This window comes from Nicotiana tomentosiformis, chromosome 12, assembly GCF_000390325.3.
Source record: "Nicotiana tomentosiformis chromosome 12, ASM39032v3, whole genome shotgun sequence".
Lineage (NCBI taxonomy): Eukaryota > Viridiplantae > Streptophyta > Magnoliopsida > Solanales > Solanaceae > Nicotiana > Nicotiana tomentosiformis.
Window position 1 is genome coordinate 133,244,522 of NC_090823.1, and position 17,288 is coordinate 133,261,809.

The following is a 17,288-nucleotide window of genomic DNA, read 5'->3' on the forward strand; positions in this document are numbered from 1 at the left end:
TAAGTTTTATCCTTTTTCTTTTGTATGATGAAATTTTTGATTATTTTTTCTTTATATGTTCCTTAGTTTTAGCCTAATATTAAGCTTGACTACTCATAAGACTCTCTCATTTATTTTAATCTCTTTACAATGGTTGATGCATCACCCGTAGTATACTGACTTAGTATTCTCGAAAGTTGATCAGAAGGTCTTAGCAAGGAAAGGTAAAAAGAACTATTCAATTTTATTATAACTTTTGGAACCATTTTGACGGAATAACCGTCGAAAAATAAAGTAAAATCATGCCCCAGTTTCTTTGAATGCTGAAGAAATGTGGATTTTTGTTTTGGTGTATCCGAACCACAGAGTGAGGCTGCCTACGTATCCTTTCGGAATCAGGTCGGACGTAGTTCAATTAACATGAAATTGTTTTGATGATGATTTTTTTTCCATTCATTTTCATTTTTTTAAGTACATTGGTTCCAAAAGAGGGGAAAACAAAGAAGTATAAACAAGGCTTCAAAGGGCTAACTAGGATTGACATGTGTTTGGGTAGCGAGAATGATAGCCTTTCGTCATCCCAACCTGAGAATGCTAAGTATAAAAATGCCCCAACAGAGGCATGTCAGATATAGTATCTCTTGACCGCGTCTGCGTTGATGGATATATCTGTCACCTTTCCTTCTATATCTGCCAAGTGTAGAGCTCCTTTTGACAATACTTTTTTGATGAGGTAAGGACCTTGCCAGTTCGGGGCGAACTTTCCTTTTGCTTCTTCCTGGTGAGGAAATATACGTTTCAAAACAAGTTGTCCTACCTCGAATTGTCTTGGGCGCACTTTTTTATTGTAAGTGCGTGCCATTCTTTGTTGGTATAACTGACCAAAACAAACTGCCGCCAAACGCTTTTCATCAATTAAACTCAACTGTTCCAATCGGGACTTCACCCATTCAGTGTCCTTAATCCCTGCTTCAACAATGATTCGGAGAGAGGGATTTTCAACTTCAGCAGGTATGACCGCTTCAGTGCTATAAATAAATAAGTAGGGCGTTGCACCAACTGATGTACGGACAATTGTCCGGTATCCCAAAAGAGAAAAAAGTAGTTTCTCGTGCCATTGTCTAGACCCTTGGATCATCTTCCTAAGAATCTTCTTGATGTTCTTATTCGCAGCTTCAACAACTCCATTAGCTTTGGGTCGGTAAGGAGTAGAATTGCGATGCTCAATTTTAAATTGTTCACATACCTCCTTCATCAGATAACTATTCAAATTAGCAGCATTATCTGTGATAATGATTTTTGGAATACCGAAACGACAGATGATGTTGGAGTGAACAAAGTCTACTACTGCTTTCTTGGTAACTGCTTTCAATGTATTAGCTTCCACCCATTTGGTGAAGTAATCAATTGCAACCAAGATGAATTTGTGCCTATTTGAAGCTTTTGGCTCGATTGGGCCAATGACGTCCATTCCCCAAGAAACAAAAGGCCAAGGAGCCGACATAGGATACAAATCCGAAGAGGCGAGTGAATCAAATCACTGTGAATATGACACTGGTGGCACTTGCGAACAAAACTAATGCAATCTCGTTCCATAGTAAGCCAATAATATCCTGTCCGAAGGATTTTCTTTGCTAGAACATATCCATTCATGTACAGACTACAAACTCTCGAATGCACCTCATTCATAATCATTTCATCTTCTTTGGCATCCACACATCTCAACAAATTCAAATTCGGAGTTCTTTTGTATAGGATTTCCCCACTCAAAAAGAAACCATTAGAGAGTCGCCTAATAGTTCTCTTTTGATCCCTATTAGCATGTTCCAGATATTCTCTTGTTTTTAGAAACTGTTTAATATCACGGTACCATGGTTCACTATCTGGTTCTGCTTTAATTGTATTGCAATAACCAAGTTGATCCCGAATTTGAATTTCTAATGGTTCAATGTGAGTATTACCCGGATATGGAAGCATTGAGGCCAGGGTGGCCAAGGCATCAGCTAATTTATTGTGAAACCTAGGAATGTTCCTGAACTCGATGGACTTGAACCTTTTGTTAAGATCCTCCATACATTGTCTATATGGAATGAGCTTGATGTCTCGACTCTCGAGTCTCCCAATCACCTTGAGCTTACCGAATAAGCAAATCTGAATCTCTGATTACCAACAGTTCATGCACATTTAGGTTTATTGCCATGTTCAGACCCATGATGCAAGCTTCATATTCTGCCGTGTTATTTGTATAGAAGAAATGACGGCGTGCCGTGGCAGGGTAATGTTGCCCAGTAGGTGATACTAGAAGTGCCCCAATGCCTACGCCTTTGATGTTGATAGCTCCATCAAAGTATAGTTTCCAAATTTGACTATCATCTTGGACTACTTTATCTACTAAATTAACCTCTTCATCTGGGAAATATGTGTTCAAAGATTCATACTCATCATCAACCGGGTGTTCTGCCAGATGATCAGCCAAAGCTTGTGCCTTCATGGAAGTGTGAGTGACATAAGCAATATCAAACTCTATGAGCAAGATTTGCCACTTTGCCAATCTTCCAGTTGGCATCGGCTTCTGAAAGATGTACTTCAGGGGATCCATTCGGGATATGAGGTAAGTTGTATAGGCCAAAAGATAATGCCTAAGCTTCTGGATGACCCAGGTTAAGGCGCAACATGTCCTTTCTAAAAGAGTGTATTTGGCCTCATAAGTGGTGAACGTTTTGCTCAAATAATATATTGCTTGTTCCTTTTTGCTTGTGGCATCATGTTGACCCAGAACACAACCAAAGGAACTATCCATTACCGACAGATATAAAAACAGAGGCGTACCAGGTTCCGGCGGGACCAAAACATGGGGATTTGACAAATATTCCTTGATATTATCAAAAGCTTCTTGGCACTCATCTGTCCACTTGATAGCAGCGTTCTTTTTCAACAACTTGAAAATGGGCTCACATGTGGTTGTCAGTTGCGCGATGAACCTGCTGATGTAGTTCAACCTCCCGAGTAAACTCATGACTTATATTTTGTTCTTCGGGGGAGGCAGCTCTTGAATGGTCTTTATCTTGGAGGGATCTAACTCAATGCCTCTTCGACTAACTATAAAACCCAAAAGCTTCCCAGAAGGAACCCCAAATGCGCATTTGGCTGGATTTAGTTTGAGATTGTACCTTCGTAGCCTTTCAAAGAACTTTTTCAAGTCTTGCACATGGTCAGCTTGTGTTCTGGACTTAATGATCACATCATCAACATACACTTAAATCTCTTTGTGCATCATGTCATGGAATATGGTAGTCATGGCCCTCATGTAAGTTTCCTCTGTGTTCTTCTAACCAAATAGAATGACTCTATAACAATAAGTTCCCCATGGAGTGGTGAAGGCGGTCTTTTCTGCATCTTCTTCATCCATCAAAATTTGGTGATACCCGGCATAACAATCCACAAAAGATTGGATCTCATGTTTAGCACAATTGTCATCAAGGATATGATTGTTGGGAAAGGGAAAGCTGTCCTTTGAACTTGCTTTGTTTAAATCCCTATAGTCAATACAAACTCTGATTTTCCCATCCTTCTTTGGCACTAGCATAATATTTGATAACCATGTGGTATATCGGACGACCCTGATCACATTTGCACGTAGTTGCTTCATGTATTCCTTTTTATCTTATCACTCATGTTTGTCTTAAACTTCCTTTGTTTTTGTTGGATTGGTGGAAAATTAGGGTATGTGGGAACTTATGAACCACTAAATCGACACTCCAACCCGGCATGTCATCATACGACCAAGCAAATACATCTTTGTACTCGAACAAAACTTGAATTATGGTATCTCTAGTCTTTTGTTCAGTATGAATGCTTATTTTTGTTTCTCTAGTTTCTTCAGGACTTCTCAGGTTAATTGCCTCAGTTTCATTTAAGTTAGGCTTAGGCTTATTCTCAAATTGATCAAATTCCCTTTTTATTTCCTTAAGAGCCTCATCTTCATCATACTCAACTTCTTGATTCATTATTTCGAGATTAGACAGCTTTTTAAGATCTGGGTATGAATTCTGCGTGCATGTCATGTTTTTAAAATTAGCATTAACGAAACTGAAAATGATAAGAAATTAACAAAAATTAGGAAAATGAAAAGATAAAATTTTACTATGAAATTGGAACTTCATTTCATTGAATTAGAAAGGATAAAAGGGTTAACATTAAAGCAAATCAATTAAACTAAAATATCTGGATTACAACCTTTAAAATAATCCAAATACAGAAAAAAGCAACAAAACAGACTACCAAGACTACTTCTTGATGGGAAGAGGAGTTGCTTCCCAGTTGTTAAGCGAGGTATCTGGACCAATCAACTGAACACTTGCACGGCTAGGGCCCTCACCAACTTGAACCATATTGATCTCATAGAACATCTCCTTGAGACCCTGGCAAACTTCATCAATATCATCCCGAGTAGCAGGATTTTAGACTTCTTCAAATTGTGGCTTGACAAAAGAGTAGGCAATGCGAGGGATTGGTTTGGACAAATTCCAACCATTCTTTTTGCGGGCCTTGGATCTATCTATGTTAGTTGATGTTGGTTTAAAACCTAAGCCAAAGGTATCTTTCTTCGAAAAAGGAGTAATAGGGTTTACAATTCCTTGCCGGGAGGATCCTAATCTTTTTCCTGGTTCATAGCCGTTCCTCAACATCAGTGCAGCTACCATCACGGATGTGGCTGAAAGATGGGGATGCTGAATTGGTTTTCCTTCTTCCACTTGGTCAACCTCAATCACCTCAAAAGCTTGATATATGATGGATTCACACCCTTCCTTGGCCTCGATACATTGAAAAGACAGATCTTTATAGACGGATGAGTCGTCCTCCCCATGAACAATAACTTCTTGCATGTCATACTCGAATTTGACCATTTGATGTAGGGTGGATGGTACAGCTCTGGCCATATGGATCCACGGCCTTCCCAGAAGAAAATTATAGGAAGTCTCCATATCCAACACTTGAAAGACAATGTTAAAATCAACCGGGCCGATTGTCATGGTAAGTTCAATTTCCCCAATAGTGTCTCTTCTTGAAGCATCAAAAGCTCTGATGCTGACATTACTGGTCCGAATTCTGTTAGTGTCAATGTTCAGCTGTTGTAGAGTAGAAAGAGGGCATACATATACACTTGAGCCTCCGTCAATCATGACTTATTTTACGTAGTGCCCTTCACATTTCACCATAAGATGAAAAGCTCTATTGTTCCCAGCCCCTTCCTCAGGCAAATCATCATCGCTGAAAGTAATTCTATTTAATTTAAAGAATCTTTCTGCCATTCTTTCTAGCTGATTCACCGTTGTCTTTTCTGAGACATATGCCTCGTTCAAAGTTTTGATCAACACACGGCGATGCTCTTCCGAGTGCAAAAGAAGAGATAACAAAGATATCTGAGCAGGGGTTTTCCTTAGTTGGTCAATGATTGAGTAATCTTGCATTTTCATCTTCTTAAGGAATTCTTCCGCTTCTTTTTCTGCAACGGGTTCTTTCACTGGCAAGTGACTTTCCCTGGCTTGCTTAGCTTATCTCAATTCCTCCGGTGAGTAGCACCTTCCAGAGCGGGTCAAGCCCCCTATTTCATTTGTTTCTTCAACTATCTCTTTTCCTTTGTATGTCATGACAGTCTTGTTATAAATCTAGGGAATATATTTCGTGTTTGTCACTGGGAGTTGTGAAACATGTCGGATCACGACAGGCTCTGTTATATTTCTCAAACCATTATTCGGAACGATCTTTTGAATGCCCCCGAGGATGTAAAGTTTGGGTCCACCCAAGTGAACCTCAACCTTTTTTGTGCTTCCAGGGACATAGAGAATCATTTTTCCCAAACCTGCCAAGTTCAAGCTAGAGCTCACACCTTTCACAATCAACGGTGCCAATTGCGGTGGGCTTATTGTCACTTTTAGTTCTTTCCCTATGGTTCCAACAACTCTCTCTGTCTTTCCAGACTGCTTATAATCCCGATCATCACAAATCATCCCAATAAAATGTGTATTATTATGAGCTGGAAGTGGATTGTTTGTGATATTAGGAGTATCCTCATTGTTTGTCACCATAATTGCCTTTGCTTCAATCAAATCTTCAATGGCTCTCTTTAACGTCCAACAATTTTCAGTACTATGACCTTGGGTGTTAGAGTTATACTCACATCTTGCATTTGAGTCAAAACCTTTTGAATTTGGATTCACATAACGCGGCATGATAGGTTCAATCAACCGCAATTGCATCAATTTTCGAAATAGGCTTGTATATGATTCTCCAATTAGGGTGAACTCTTTCTTTGGCTCCTGTTCTCTCACATATTCCTGTCGGGGACGAGGATTATATGGCACCTGAAAATTCAGCCAGATTTGACGGGAGCCTTGTGGAATCGGTGCCTGCCATTGCTGGTGATTGAGAGGCCTAGCATGAGCCTGAGCATTAAACATTGTGTATTGTTGTGGGGGAATGGAGTATCGAGGACCCTGAGGCAGATAGTAATGTCGAGGAGAATCGGATTGTCCTTGTTGGAATTTCACATAAGAAGGAGATACTCCTCTTTGAACTCCCCCGAACCCAGATGCCATCATGGATCCTTCCTCCTTCTTTTTCTGATTTCCGAAACTGCCTGACCCGCTTTGAATTGCTTGCGTGGTCGCCTTAAGGGCTGCCCGACTCACAATTTTTCCCGACTTCATGTCATTCTCAACTATTTCACCAATATTAATCGCCTCAGCGAAAGGTTTACCAATGGCGGCCAACATGTAATGGAGGTAATCAGGATCCTGAGCTTGGAGAAAATAGTCAATCATTTCTGCCTCTTTCATTGGTGGTTTGACCCTAGCATCCTTCTCTCTCCACTTGATTGCATATTCTCTGAAGCTTTCTGTTGGTTTCTTCTTTTTGTTGATGAGAGATGAGCAGTCTGGAACTATATCAATATTATACTGAAACTATTGGACAAAATTTTGAGCCATGTCGTTCCAAACGTGCCAGTGAGATATGTCTTGATCTATGAACCACTCTGAAGCAATTCATGTCAAACTTTCCCCAAAATAAGCCATGAGTAATTCTTCTTTGCCTCCTGCTCCCCTTAATTGGTTACAATACCTCTTCAAATGGGCAACGAGATCACTATGACCATCACACTTGTCAAACTTGGGGGTCTTGAAGCCGAGTGGCAAATGAACATGGGGGAACATACATAGATCGTTAAACGAAACACTCTTGTAGCCTCTCTAACCCTGTATGTTTCCCATGGTTTGTTCCAGGCTCTTCATTTTTCTGGTCATTTCCTCTTGTTCCATATTCTTGTCGGGCTTTTCGATCTCGATTGGGAACACGTTCTGAGGAGTATGCTTGTATGAATCTGGAACCTTGAAAGCCAGTTCTGGAGAGTAATGTTTGGCATCATGAGCATTCGGTTATGGATCATTGTTAGACGTTTGAGCAAGAGTCGGTTGAGGAACAGTGAAAGTAGGGACAATAGGTACAAGAGGTGGGTCATTTCTGAGGGGTGCGGTTGGAGGACGTGGAATGGAGGTACTGGGGATAATGGGGAGGTTAATGCTCGGACTAAATCCAGGTTGGTACAATGGGTTACTTATTATGGAGATGGGCACTTGATTTGCAACTGACTCATTATGAAGATTATCCGAAGGCCCTATGGGTAGTGGGGGCGGTGCATGTCCATTCACCCAAGCTTGGTACATCTCTGCCAATTGTTGTTTCAACACTCTTACTTATTCAACCAGTCCCGTACCTTATTCGACCAATTGTCCATGGACATCATCATTATCTGACTCATTCTCACTGTTGTTTTTCATTCTACTTTTTTCTTTTGATCTCGTGTTGTAAGGGTGAGTCGCCAGTTTAAACCACAAACCAACCACCTCTGTTTAACTTTATCTTAAAATAACAAACAACAAACGTGTTAGAGTTAGACATTTTGCAGATATTAATCACACATTGTATGTTATGCACCTAGTGCCATTTTCATTTCGAAAATGAGCTTGGAAGGCTTCATGCTTCATCCCGGCTTATTGGTTTATTTCCTCTTGAATTTAACGCTCTTTTTTTCTTTCCTATTTTTTTCTCAAATATATATATTTTTTCTTCTTATTTTTTTGCTTAGATTTATTATGGCTATGATCGTATCCGATGAGGATTTTTTACATATCATGACGCCGTATTTTTTTTTGCTCAGATTTATTATGGCTATGATCGCATCCGATGAGGATTGCCTACGTATCATGACGCCGCATGAATCAGACCATTACGTAGTTCAGGGGGAAAATAATAACAATTTTGATGTTTTTTATTATTTATTAGTATTTTTTATATATAAAAATAAAATAAAACAAACTAAAATATTTTTCATTCATTTTATTTGTCAGATAGTAAATGTAAACATTCAGGTTTTGGACACAATAGACTAATTAACTAAAGAAAGTACAAATTATATAGAAGAAGCATATTCAAATAACAGAATTGACATTTTAAGCAGAACTAAACACTAAAGAGATGCTAACAAGTGCAAAGGTCACACACATCAGTAGTTCAGAACACATTGGCTAAACGGATTTAAGAGAATTTAAATTGCTCAAATTAGGCAAAAGCATATTTCAGAGTAGCCACATTATGTGAAATTAAATGCTAAAGAGACCTAAAACTGAGGTAAAGCTAGCAGAATTGCACACAAGGGCAGTCCAGAAACATATTAAGCTATGGATTTCAGAAGTGAGAACGTATGCGAATCACAGACACATAAGAATGAGATTGCAGAAGTCCAGTAACTTACCAGTTAAACGAATAACAGTAAAGAGCAAAAATTCCACAAGAACCCTAGAATCGCAATGCGTCAAATTTCCCAAGAGTTTCGAAAGAACTCTCGGCAATGCTCACACCAAGAGAAAGTTGAATAATAGAGTCTTAGTGGCTTTGACTTTCAGCCGGCCAAAAACAGAATACAGGACGAGATAATAGCATAACAAAGCCTCAAGTTTTTAGTGAAAATACGATTCAAGTCTGTCCTAAAAGGGGAATGGAGAGGGGTTTATATAGCAGTAAAAATTGAACGAACAAATAAGGAAACAAAATAAATCAATCATAGAGTAAGGAAAGAAGTCATGCAAAATCAGTTCAAAATTAATTCAGGAGAGAAATCCAGTAAACCCTAGGTTTTTCTTTTTTAGGAAAAGTGTAAATCACAAAAATTCAAATAAAATCGGACTCACATAATACAATGTTAAACGTATGTAGACAAAACAGTGCTCAAAATTAAAGATTCGAACCCCTTTTTGTTTGATTTCGAAGATTATTGCTTGCCATGTTTAGGCAAGCATGTTAGGTAACACCACAAACGGACAACCAGTACCAGAAGGATTCGAATATGGCAAGAAAATAGTAATCGAATCTCATTAGGAGAGGGATTAAGGAAGGCGGCTAGGGTTTAGAAAAGAGAAGAAAAGAGAGTTTCAGGGCGGCGGGTTAGAGGGAATAAGGGATTAGGGTTTAGGGTTGGGTAATTAAAAGGGGGTAGGTTAATTGTGGGCCGTTGATGTTAGAGATCAACGACCGGGATTTTAAAAAGGGGCTGGGGCAGGTTAATTAAACGGGTACCGATCGGGTTTATTAAAGGGGTATTTGGTTTGGGCTTCTGATGAGTGAAGTGGAGTGGGCCAAAGGTTTGGGCCTAATTTGGTCCAGAAATAACCTTGTATTGGGTTATAAAATAAATATGCGAAATTATTTTAAAAATAATTCACAAAAGAGATTAATAAATAATAAAAACATCATTTATGCAGTAAAATAATTTAGAATACTAGCTTGACATTATAAAAATATAAAAAATATTTTTTAGCACAAATAATACAAAAAAATATAATTATGCATAGAATATAGGGTATTCTTTGCAAAATTATGTAAATAGCCTAAAAATATGAAATATAATTATATAAAAAAAAGTAAAATATTATGAAGCATATATATAGATGTAAAATAATAAACTAGATGATTGATTTATTATAAAAATAATTTAAAGGATAATTTATAAATATTGAATAATATAAATGCAAGAAAAATTGATTTTGAAGACTTAAAATTATGAAAAATTATGGGAAAATATTTTCATAAATCTTGTAAATTAAATAATATTGCAAAATGATATTTTGAAAGTATATATATTATTTGAAAAATATATGAGGGCAAAATTAGGTATCAACACTGGTCCATATGAAATACCTCAAGCCACCCGCTAAAAATCAATAACCATGCGCAATTCGACATCAAGTACTCAAAGTGCATTACCATAACCACGGAGAAGCAAATGACACCATGCCCCACAAAACCCGAAAGAACATAACAATACGCCATCAACCAAGCAATACCCAATACTCTTCTCGCTCAAAATTCCGCTATAAGGCCACAATAGAACCGCACCATGTGTACATACAGTCAACGAATCACAACCCCTCGTAGCATAGCAGAGTAACTCACAGAACCTATCAGAACACGAATAAGCTCAACACAACCGAATGGTACATCCCTCAACAATACCAGTATGGAGCCAACCAATCCGGCTCGGTGCAGAATTCACATCCTAATTGGGCCTACCAATGGACCCCCAAATCGACTCTGGTCACCCACAAATAAATAAATAACCCTCCGAAGATCCACAATGACTGAATCGTAACACATACTATCATTTGGCTAGTTTCGGCCATGACTTCACAGTCTACAACCATAAAACAATTCGCTCCTGAGAACTCCCAATCCCCAAATCCATAGAACACACGAATCACCATAGCTTATCCCAACTCCGCCACTAGAATGTCTAACACATCTCTCATACACGATCATCACACGAGGAATACTTCTAAAATTTTTCCGTGCCAGATAGTAAAATTTGAATATCAGCAGTTGATCAACCAGAAGAGTGCCGCAATACCAGTGAAGTATCCATAAATCAAAACACGCTGCCCCTTTTGAAATGTATACTCTCATCAAGCCATGCCAAATAGTAATATCATTTACCTAGTCATCTGAAACCGTCCATGCTTCCAAATAGAACTGTGATCCCGCTCACGTAAATCTCAATCCCACACAACACACTGCATATACCATGCCATCACATGAAAAATACGAGAACTTCATAGTCCGCTCCGAGTCACAAGCAACTACATACTCAATTAGCCAATGACCTTCTATTTGATCTCATCCCCGAGAAAATCCCAATACGCAACATATTCCTTACGCCGGTAGGAAATATACTCCTCAAACCGTGGTAAAAACCATTGAGAACTTTTCGAAACTCATTTGCACACAACCAAGCTATCAGAACCGAATCTCTCTAACTCAACCCAGCCACCTTAATACATCATACTCTTAGGGATGCAGCCCTTACCTGGACCCTGTGATGCATTGGGCTGTCTTTTTTAATTGGCCATACATATAGACTACCCCTTAAAGTTGACATCGATTTTTATTTTGACACTCCATCTTAGGGATGTTCGAATTGAACACTTTAACTTCTATTAAAGTGTACCATTTAAGCCACTCATAACTAACCTGTATATAACATGGAGTGCGTAGACTTCACGCACAATGATCTGGCAAAAAGAGCCAATTAAAAAATGACACGTGGTATTTGACTAATTAATCCAACAAAGAAGATTTTGAGAAAACAAAAGGAGAAAATAAAAACTCTTTTCTTAGATAATTCTCAGACCTCCCGTCACTTTCTTCACAGAATCCCCTTCCCAAGTTATTCTACTTTCTAGACCCTCCCTCATATCCGACATCATCCTCTTCCCGGACTCCCCATTGTTCTTCTTTTTTCTCCCTTTTCCCCAAACAACTCACATACTACTTTAGGAATTTTTGCCAAATATATATGAAGCCAAAATCTTCGAAGAAGACAATTAGGAATTTGAATGTGGAAGCTAAATGTTAGATTTTGAAGAATAGAACCTCCTTTTATTTTCACCGTCAGAAACTGAAAGATTTGAAACAAAAAATGGGTGAAACGATTTGCCGCTGAATGATATTATAAATCGAAGAGAATGAGAAAATTGTTATTCAAGCTACTATTCTCTAGATATTTTCTTTTCACTTCCTTAATCTAGTGTATAGAAGAGATGTCATCTAATTACAAAGACTTGGTGACTCATAGTCGAATTATCGTCATGAATTGTTGCTTTGTTTTGTTAATATGATCATCTGATCTGACTTTCATGATTAATTCAGTGATCGAAAAAAAGTTAAAAGTTGGATTGTTCATGCTGTGAAGAAGGGAAATTGCACTGTTGTTTCAATAGCTCCGAGGTCTAACAAAATCTTATTCCAAAAAGAGCTATGATAACTGAGAAAGGGTGAAGTGGAATTTTTATTTTTTGCAAAAACGTTTGGTGGAGAAAATATCGCGGAGATGCGGTGGTAAAAGATCAGTGCTATAGTGGTCTATGCATGGTATAATAATAGTTGAAAAGTAGTGAAATGAAAAAGGTTAATATCTGATGGAATCCGATTGTTAATGGGGAAAATCTGATAATGGAAAACGAGATTCAAAATGGTATTATAGGTGAAGAATGGAAGGTTCCGGTAGAGAAGAGACGGTGTTATGTTATAAAGGTGCGTAACGGTGGTTGAGAGAGCAAAGGAGCAAGGAGAAAGAAGAAAGAGTAACGTAAAAACAAGAAGAAAAGTTTGTATTCACACTCTCCCAAGAGGTGAGATGCACACACTATGACATGTCAGTGATAAGTGTTTAATTGAACCATTTTAATAGGTGTTAGAGTGTTCAATTGAAACAACACGGAGATGGAGTGTCAAAATGAAAACCGATGTCAACTTTAAGAGGTTGTCTATGTGTTTGGCCTTTTTAATTTCTTTTTTTTGTGGGTCCTACAATAATGGATATCCCACCCACCCCACACTCCATGTGATAACTGACTAAGTAAATTTATTTCATATTGTCACACCCCTTTTTTTTTACCCCAAAAAAGATATATTAATGTGTTATTTTTTTGTATTGTGGGTTAAAGCATTTTTTCAATTGAAGTGATAAATTTGAATAGAGATTATTTTATTTACAGAGTGCCACTTGAAATTGATTTTTCGGTGTTCCAAGTCACCTTTTATTTGAATCCCTAATCAAAGGAAGATTTGACTCTATTATTAATTGGTCTGCGAAAACAAAGTTCGAGTAAGAAATTTTATTGACCGAGGAGAAGGTGTAAGGCATTCCCCGAGTCCCGTAGTTCTAGCACGGTCGCTTTATTGATTTAAACTTGGCTTGAATTTATTTTGGATAAACTGTGTTTTATTTAGATTTTCATGTTTTACCTATCCACTTTTAATTATTAAAATTATTAAAGAAAAAATTTGAATAAAATTGTCCTAACCGCACCACGCAAACGAATGTGTGACCGAGATAAATTTTATTGATTTTGTCATAACCACGCTACGCAAGCGAATCCACGGTCATGACGAGGATTATTAGTACGTTATTACTTTTGAAAAAAATTACTATATTCGAAGAAAATAATTTTGAAATTTATTGAAAGTTAACTATCGCGCTACGCAAACGAATCCGCGAGTTTAACAATGGATTTATTAAATTAAAAATTAACTAAAACTAACGAGTATGGTATGACATTATTGAATTAATTTATTGAATGTTAAACATCACGTTACGCAAGCGATTCCATGAAGTTAAAGCACGTCTACTAATTGCCTAGCGTCTAAATTAATTAAAAAAACATTTTTTTTTATTTATTACTTGTTCGACCGAAAAAAAAATATTATTATTAAAAATAATTTCTAACTAATGTAAGACATTAAACCCGGGTAAGCTTATGTTAAACTTTCATGGTATTGGGCCACTTATTTTATTTAACAAAAGACAATTTATTGATTTTAAAGAAAATGCCCATCTTACTTTCTATTGTCATTGGGCCTATAGATTTTAGCTTATTTGCCCCATGTTGCTTAAGAGCCTCGATGACCAAGACAACACAAAATAATAAGTATTCTTCTAAGCCCAAATTGCTTCTTACATTGATGTCCAAACTAAAATTATTTTTCATAAAAGAAACTTACATGCTAATTATTATCTTTAATCTTCTTAACCAACTGTTTCTTAAGGACTAACATAATATTTCTACTCAGCTACACCAATATGGCACTAATCAAACTACACCATTAGCAACATAAAACCACGACTAAATATAAAAACTACAAAAAAGGTAACACTTTAATGCTAAAGAGAAGAACTATATTATAATATTATGTTGACTATAATTCAAAGCATCGAAACATTTGAAGCTAGAAGCCTAGAAGTCTTTCTTAGATAATTATACATGAACCATGAAAGTAACTCACAGAAAAGATCCCAAACTAAACAAACATGGTTAAAAGTGGAGTTTTTATCTTTTCCTTAAACTAAGTAAACTTAACAGAATGCAGTTTCAACCACATATATAAAGTGGGGACATTATTGAATTAATTTATTGAATGTTAAACATCACGTTACGCAAGCGATTCCATGAAGTTAAAGAACGTCTACTAATTACCTAGCGTCTAAATTAATTAAAAAACGCTTCTTTTTTATTTATTACTTGTTCGACCGAAAAAAAAATTATTATTAAAAATAATTTCTAACTAATGCAAGACATTAAACCCGGGTAAGTTTATGTTAAACTTTCATGGTATTGGGCCACTTATTTTATTTAACAAAAGATAATTTATTGATTTTAAAGAAAATGCCCATCTTACTTTTTATTGTCATTGGGCCTACAGATTTTAGCTTATTTGGCCCATGTTGCTTAAGAGCCTCGATGACCAAGACAACACAAAATAATAAGTATTCTTCTAAGCCCAAATTGCTTCTTACATTGATGTCCAAACTAAAATTATTTTTCATAAAAGAAACTTACATGCTAATTATTATCTTTTATCTTCTTAACCAACTGTTTCTTAAGGACTAACATAATATTTCTACTCATCTACACCAACATGGCACTAATCAAAATACACCATTAGCAACATAAAATCCACGACTAAATATAAAAACTACAAAAAAGGTAACACTTTAATGCTAAAGAGAAGAACTATATTATAACATTATGTTGACTATAATTCAAAGCATCGAAACATTTGAAGCTAGAAGCCTAGAAGTCTTTCTTAGATAATTATACATGAACCATGAAAGTAACTCGCAGAAAAGATCCCAAACTAAACAAACATGGTTAAAAGTGGAGTCTTTATCTTTTTCTTAAACTAAGTAAACTTAACAGAATGCAGTTTCAATCACATATATAAAGAAAGAAAACGATAATTTAACTAATTTTTAACAGATTTACATGATGATAACACTAATATAACATTCATCTTGAAACAAAATCAGATCTAACATGTTCCATCAACCAAACCGGAATCAAATCCTTCTTATTATCATCAAGAATCTGCAATATAAGAATTTGAAAGTTACCTGGTTTGCAGAATAATAAAATACAGCAGTATAACAACAAAATATTCAGCAGCAAATACAGTAGAAACAACAGCAACTCAAGTGTTAAGATAACCCAGAAAACTCAACAAAGATGCTTGAATATGGTAGCTATCAACTTCACAAATTGCCTAAGTGATCTTTCTATTTTTCTCAAAGTTTTTGCACTCAAATAATACTCACAAAGCTCTGAAATTTTAGCTTGCTATATATATTAAGGTGCTGATTTTTCTCAAAGATATATGTCTTTAAACAACTCTCCAAGATGTGTCCCAGTGTAAGATCGAGTGTGTGTCCTCTTCAGTGAGTAAGGATAGCCTTTTAAATAGGCAAATAAATCAGATTTTTTGGACAGATTTTGGTTCACCAAAAGTCTGTCCAAAAGACTGACTTTGTGTGCTAAACACTGTTCAAAAGCTGTCAAAAAGTATTGTATTTGTCACCACACAATGACTTTTGAGTTTTGCACTCCAAAGTCTTTGCACAGTAAAAATAACCAAACTTGTACTATTCCTTCTTTAATTTCAGCTTTTATCAACACAAAATTCAAATACTCAAATCCAATAAAAATAAATTCACTAAGCACTTGAAACTTTTATCATAAACTATCATAACTAAGCGAATAGCTATTTCAAAACTAATAAATAACTAATTATTAGTGATTAATAACTATGAACGACTAAGCTAACATAGATTAAACACAACTAATAATAAAAATATAAATAATAATAATAATAATAATAATAATAAATAAATAAAAAAACCATAAATTATGCTAGACATAAACTAAATACAATACAATTAGAAAAAATAGACAAAGGAAACGAGAATAGGGGTATACCGAACGAGGGCGTTCGGGGTGGTCGTCGGATTTTTAGTTGCCGGATTTTCGGGATGGAATTGACATCAATAGGTAGGTCTTGATGAGCTCTATCTGTTGATGTAGGTATTGTGGGGTGGTAGTGGCCGAAACTTCAAGGTTTTGGGCAAAAAAGTGGAGACTAAAGTTTCCTAGATCTAAAATTCAAGGAGTTTGAGGGGGGTTTGAAGGATTTGGTTTGGAGATATGGAAAGAGGATGTTGTGGAGATTACATGGTGTGAATTTGGGGGTGTTTGGAGGTTGGCCGCCACCGGTGGGCGATTTCCGACGGCGGTGGCGGCGGCGGAGAGAAGAGAGAGAGAAGAGAGAAAGAGTTATGGGGAAATGAGGGAATTTTTCAGATTTTTGAGGCTTTAAATACCTCTTGAGAAATCAAATATGGACCATTAGATCAAGGGGTGATCAATGTGTGAGATTTGATCTTGGGTCACTTAATGAAACGACGTAGTTTTTGCCAGACCCTTTCAAGGGCAGTCCCTTATCTTGCACGTTTGGCCACTTTCCCTTTCAAATTTGGCCCAATTTCTTCCTTAATCCTACTTATTAAACTAAATTTACATAAATAAATAAATTAATTAAGTAACTTATTCAAATGATCAATTAACTAGATTAATTCACCAATTGAAATAATTAGTTAATTCCTAAAATGCACAAATAAAGAAAGAACTATTTTTTGTTATTTTTATGATAGGAAATATGCAATCAAAGACACAAAAATTGAGAAAAATAACTAAAGTAACAAAACACTAATGACTTTTGGAGGTGTTAAAATAGTGCAAAAATTAGGTATTCACACATACTTAATTTTCACAAAAAAGAAAAAGCTTTGAACTATAACATAAATTAGATAGTACCTAATTGTGAAAAGTTTTAGGACTCATTATTTCTGAAAAGTTGTTTAATAAATT

At 36.4% G+C, this 17,288-nt stretch overlaps 4 protein-coding genes across 4 annotated transcripts; all 4 read right to left on the reverse strand.

Moving 5' to 3' along the window:
* Nucleotides 1-604: 604 nt before the first annotated feature.
* On the reverse strand, nucleotides 605-2,052 carry LOC138903426 (uncharacterized). Its single transcript, XM_070191397.1, has 2 exons — nucleotides 1,660-2,052; nucleotides 605-1,228 (listed from the first exon to the last, which is right to left on the reverse strand). Exons 1-2 carry the CDS (start codon nucleotides 2,050-2,052, stop codon nucleotides 605-607), a joined length of 1,017 nt encoding a protein of 338 aa, XP_070047498.1.
* A 61-nt stretch (nucleotides 2,053-2,113) lies between these two features.
* Nucleotides 2,114-2,578, reverse strand: LOC138903427 (uncharacterized). Its single transcript, XM_070191398.1, has one exon. It carries the CDS (start codon nucleotides 2,576-2,578, stop codon nucleotides 2,114-2,116), a length of 465 nt encoding a protein of 154 aa, XP_070047499.1.
* A 1,072-nt stretch (nucleotides 2,579-3,650) lies between these two features.
* LOC138903428 (uncharacterized) lies at nucleotides 3,651-5,456 on the reverse strand. The gene is made up of 4 exons (XM_070191399.1): nucleotides 5,196-5,456; nucleotides 4,511-5,108; nucleotides 4,270-4,408; nucleotides 3,651-4,068 (listed from the first exon to the last, which is right to left on the reverse strand). Exons 1-4 carry the CDS (start codon nucleotides 5,454-5,456, stop codon nucleotides 3,651-3,653), a joined length of 1,416 nt encoding a protein of 471 aa, XP_070047500.1.
* A 192-nt stretch (nucleotides 5,457-5,648) lies between these two features.
* LOC138903429 (uncharacterized) lies at nucleotides 5,649-7,298 on the reverse strand. The gene is made up of 2 exons (XM_070191400.1): nucleotides 7,235-7,298; nucleotides 5,649-6,916 (listed from the first exon to the last, which is right to left on the reverse strand). The coding sequence occupies exons 1-2, from the start codon at nucleotides 7,296-7,298 to the stop codon at nucleotides 5,649-5,651; spliced, it is 1,332 nt and encodes a 443-aa protein (XP_070047501.1).
* Nucleotides 7,299-17,288: the final 9,990 nt, after the last annotated feature.

Bases quoted from the DNA above. Each gene is read 5' to 3' on its own strand.
- LOC138903426 (XM_070191397.1), bottom strand. From the start codon at position 2,052: ATGGAGGATCTTAACAAAAGGTTCAAGTCCATCGAGTTCAGGAACATT. The intron at 1,229-1,659 runs GTGCATTCGAGA...TATCTGATGAAG, and splicing joins ATGAAATGATTATGAATGAG to GAGGTATGTGAACAATTTAA.
- LOC138903427 (XM_070191398.1), bottom strand. From the start codon at position 2,578: ATGGATCCCCTGAAGTACATCTTTCAGAAGCCGATGCCAACTGGAAGA.
- LOC138903428 (XM_070191399.1), bottom strand. From the start codon at position 5,456: ATGAAAATGCAAGATTACTCAATCATTGACCAACTAAGGAAAACCCCT. The intron at 5,109-5,195 runs GTGAAATGTGAA...ACTCTACAACAG, and splicing joins ATAGAGCTTTTCATCTTATG to CTGAACATTGACACTAACAG. The intron at 4,409-4,510 runs GTTGGAATTTGT...ATATTGATGAAG, and splicing joins CAAGGCCCGCAAAAAGAATG to TTTGCCAGGGTCTCAAGGAG.
- LOC138903429 (XM_070191400.1), bottom strand. From the start codon at position 7,298: ATGGAACAAGAGGAAATGACCAGAAAAATGAAGAGCCTGGAACAAACC. The intron at 6,917-7,234 runs GTTAGAGAGGCT...ATATAGTTCCAG, and splicing joins AACCATGGGAAACATACAGG to ACTGCTCATCTCTCATCAAC.